The 3969-nt window shown below is 42.5% G+C and overlaps 1 protein-coding gene across 1 annotated transcript; it reads left to right on the top strand.

Moving 5' to 3' along the window:
- The first annotated feature begins 1014 nt into the window (after positions 1–1014).
- Positions 1015–3422, top strand: arl4d (ADP-ribosylation factor-like 4D). The gene is made up of 2 exons (XM_062475540.1): positions 1015–1166; positions 2143–3422. The coding sequence occupies exon 2, from the start codon at positions 2258–2260 to the stop codon at positions 2861–2863; it is 606 nt and encodes a 201-aa protein (XP_062331524.1). The 5' UTR covers positions 1015–1166; positions 2143–2257; the 3' UTR covers positions 2864–3422.
- Positions 3423–3969: the final 547 nt, after the last annotated feature.

The following is a 3969-nucleotide window of genomic DNA, read 5'->3' as shown; positions in this document are numbered from 1 at the left end:
TTTGTTGGTACTATTCTGTAGAAGTGGGTGGTAGCCTACTTGCCAAAGTGTGAGCGTCTCCACGCTTCAACAAGACAGTAAGCAGCAGCCGGCCTCGCGCAGACACGTGAACACGTTACAGGTCTAAACAAGTCTAGACAGTAGTGTGGCAGCAGTGTGACTCAACACCGATTGTGACATCACAGAATTGCGAAGTTTTGGCGAAATACACGACTGATTTGTATTATGCTGATTCAGGGCCGTAATCATATTATATACCCCCCCCCCCCCCACCCATTTTCAAATCTGGCCAAAATCCCCCCCCACCCCCCATATTAAAATATAAATAAAATATACATGTGCAACTCTACGACAGGCAACCACGCACGCTGTCCGAAATTATCATGAAAAATGTAATAATAAATATTCATAACTAAACGTAAAACGTTTTCAGGGGGGGCCTCAGACTCCCCAGCATATTTCGTCACCCCCCAATGTTGACTCCATTGCTACGGCCTTGTACTGATAAATTTTCTGCAACTAGATTAGGCCTATGCGTTATCTGCCACAGAGTGTCGCCATAGTCTTGTAAACCAAATGGAGTTGCGCTTGAAGGTTGCTGAATTGGTCAGGCTTTGTCTTGGTCATCATTACTGAATGACGTGTAGAATAATGTTGCTTTTGTCGATTAGTTAACTTTTTTTTTTTTTCGTCACTTTCAGAAATTCAGGACAAACTAACACAGTAATAGTTTAACATATTATATTACTCTCAATAATTGTTAACACCATTAGCTAGTTGCAAGTTATGTAAGATGCAAGAGTTACATTTGTTACATTTGTCGATTACATCTGCCATGGTAAGATGTTAACTCCGAGTTATCTATTCTACTTTCACGCGCACGATAGATATGAAGGCAGCTGGACAGCGTCTTGTAGACAAATACTCTACCAGCGCGATACCAGCAGAGGGAGTAGCCAAGATTTGTGGGTTGCTGAGTGACGTCAGCCAGAGTTGTTGTTCCAGGTCCTGTGCGCATCTATCTCACTCTAATGCTCCGTCAGTGCGGCCAACAGTAGCGGACACAACCCGCGCGTGCTGGGATAACCATTTCTTTTTGCAAGTATGTTTCGCTATATTTCAGTGGCATGATGCCGTTATCGTCTATGCAAAACCAATTCTAAAAGGTATGTGCGACTTTGGATTTTTTTTTTTTTTTTACAATTTTACATTTGCCTCATGCAGAAATCATCTGCATTTTATTTGAGAATAATAATGGAATATATCAGAAAATATCGGGTTGTCACTTTTTTCATGGGGTGAATGATAATTTGAAATCAGTCATTGGGTTCAACAGTGCATGTCAAGATTTTACTTGCAGCTGTATAATGTTTGCCAAATTATGTACTGCGTGTTTCTATATTTTTCATGTCACATTAACGGCATAATTGCTCTAGCAATTCCCATACCGTTCTATATGTACACATACTAAATAGATATGGCGTGTACAATATTATACTGGATATCAATCTGCCTTGAGAAGCCCATTTTGGTTTAGCAGTCTTAAGAGGATTAGATACTGTAGGGAAACGTGCAAGGAGAGCAACCTCGCCACCCAATTAGCTGTGAACTGAAGCTTCATATTACAGACCCATAGCATTTATTTTCCTTATTTTTAATTAAAAAATTATATCCCTTTCATGACTGGGCCTACACTTTATGACTACTAAAACCAACACTAATGTATGCAGATATACATTTATTAAATTAGTCTGACAACTGTGTTGTCAGTTTCCTGTGCAAGATATATAATCTGTAGATGACTCATCGTATTCATGGGACTTTAATTGCAAGGAGGAATTCGCATGAACTATTCTGATTAGACTGAAAATCAAATCAAATCAAATTTATTTGTATAGCCCTTTTTACACGCAAGCATGTCACAGAGGGCTTCACATACGCCCATAGAACTGCCCCTCAACCAACCTAAACCCTCAAGGGTAGACTGTGAAAACACAGTTGTTTCAGTGTGTTGAGCAGTGTCTTGATCAGTAGTCACCTATAATGATAGCATGTCAAAGCCCCCAAGTGCAGTTTAATGGAGGACCCCCCTTTGTCTTCCTCAGAAACATTAACTAAGCTTTCTATTTGTGTTTTGATAAGGTGTTCAAGCCTGCTGACCTCCACATTTTAAGAAGGTGCAAATGCCAAACCATTAAAAGGGACTACCCTTTGAATCTGCTAGCTTGTCTGAGCAGGTGAGAAACTTCCCTTCGCCATGGGGAACCAGCTGACCGAGATGGCTCCCAACACGTCCTTCCTGCCCGGCTTCCAGTCCCTGCATGTGGTGGTCATCGGCCTCGACTCGGCTGGCAAGACCTCCTTGCTCTACAGGCTGAAGCTGAAGGAGTTTGTCAAGACGATTCCAACCAAGGGCTTCAACACGGAGAAGATTAAAGTGGCGGTAGGCGGTTCCCGAGCCATCAGCTTTCAGGTGTGGGATGTAGGAGGTCAAGAGAAGCTGCGGCCCTTGTGGAAGTCCTACACCAGGCGGACGGACGGCATGGTGTTTGTGGTGGACTCCACTGAGGTGGAGCGCATGGAGGAGGCAAAGGTGGAGCTCCACAAGATCACTCGCACCTCAGAGAACCATGGCGTGCCCGTGTTGGTGCTGGCCAACAAGCAGGACCTGGACTCGGCCCTCTCCGTGGGTGAGGTGGAGAAGGTTCTGTCTGTCCACGAACTGAACGGCTCCACTCTGCGCCATGTTCAGTGCTGCAGCGCTGTGGACGGACAGGGCCTTCAGACAGGTCTGGAGAAACTCTACGAGATGATCCTGAAAAGGAAGAAGATGGTGAAGCACAGCAAAAACCGGAAAAGATGAGCTCTCCATCCAGTGGCCTCTAAGGAGATTGATCTTTTCCTGAGAAACTTTGAGCCAAGGTCCCTTTAATGGAGGAGGGGAGGCGTTTTAGGGCAACAAAGGACCACTTCCAATTCCAGATGGCCCCAAGGGGTCAGGAGAAATGGATTTGACCTTAATGTGACATGAAGTATTGATACGCTGTCTTTCATACTTGTGCTAGCCATGCAGTTTCCCTTTGTGTCCGAGGACTATGTGATGGGACAAATAGGATGAAGGTGCCACAGATTTGAACCTAAGTTCAACTCACTACCCCGTAACAAAGTATTATATTTACTTGAACTTTTAACTCCAGTTTTTGTGTAGGAAGTCAACTACTTTATTAATTAAGTGAAATGGTATTGGCTTACGATGGAATGCCAAGGCAGTTGAAGTGTTATTTATTTTGTTAGCTTTGGAATAACAATCCTAAGTGCATTCCCTCATACCACAGAGGCAGAAGTTCCAGTAACATTGTGTTTCTACAAGTTGTACATTTTTGTAAAGAATGAATAAATCTAAGCACTGTATTGAATATTCATCGACTCTCTTCTCTCAAGTCAATATTATTGGACACAGATTAAGGTGAAATCTGATTATAATGATTTTTAAATTTGTGCTTGTAGGTGCAATATTCTTGTGAACCCTTATTAGATTGACTAGAAAATTGCAATGGATTTGGAAGGATATGGCAAAGCTCCCATTTGGGTCGAAATCCAATTTGAGTTAGCTGTATTTAGTGCACCATTTGATGGATAAGTTATTCAAAAACCAAATCCTGCCCTCGGGTAATAAACTGAACTTGGCCTAGCTTTCCCCTGAGTAGGAACCTAAAAATAGGCCCAATACATCATCTTACAATAGACACTGCATGAGCAAATGAAAAGTCCTACAGCAGTTGAGCCAGCACAGCAAAAGCATGTAATCACATATACCGTTTATAACATATAGGAATCAATAAAGAGCAGTTATATACAGTACGAGAGGCTATGATTCCTATTGGACAAAGAAAACTGAACAATTCCACATTGATGTATTTACATGGCTGTTAGGACGTCCTGGGATGTGGAACAATGCTGCTCCTGACT

Source organism: Osmerus eperlanus, chromosome 12 (assembly GCF_963692335.1).
Source record: "Osmerus eperlanus chromosome 12, fOsmEpe2.1, whole genome shotgun sequence".
Taxonomy (NCBI): Eukaryota; Metazoa; Chordata; class Actinopteri; order Osmeriformes; family Osmeridae; genus Osmerus; species Osmerus eperlanus.
The sequence above is the reverse complement of the archived record's forward strand: the minus strand, read 5'-3'. Positions and strand labels throughout refer to the sequence as shown.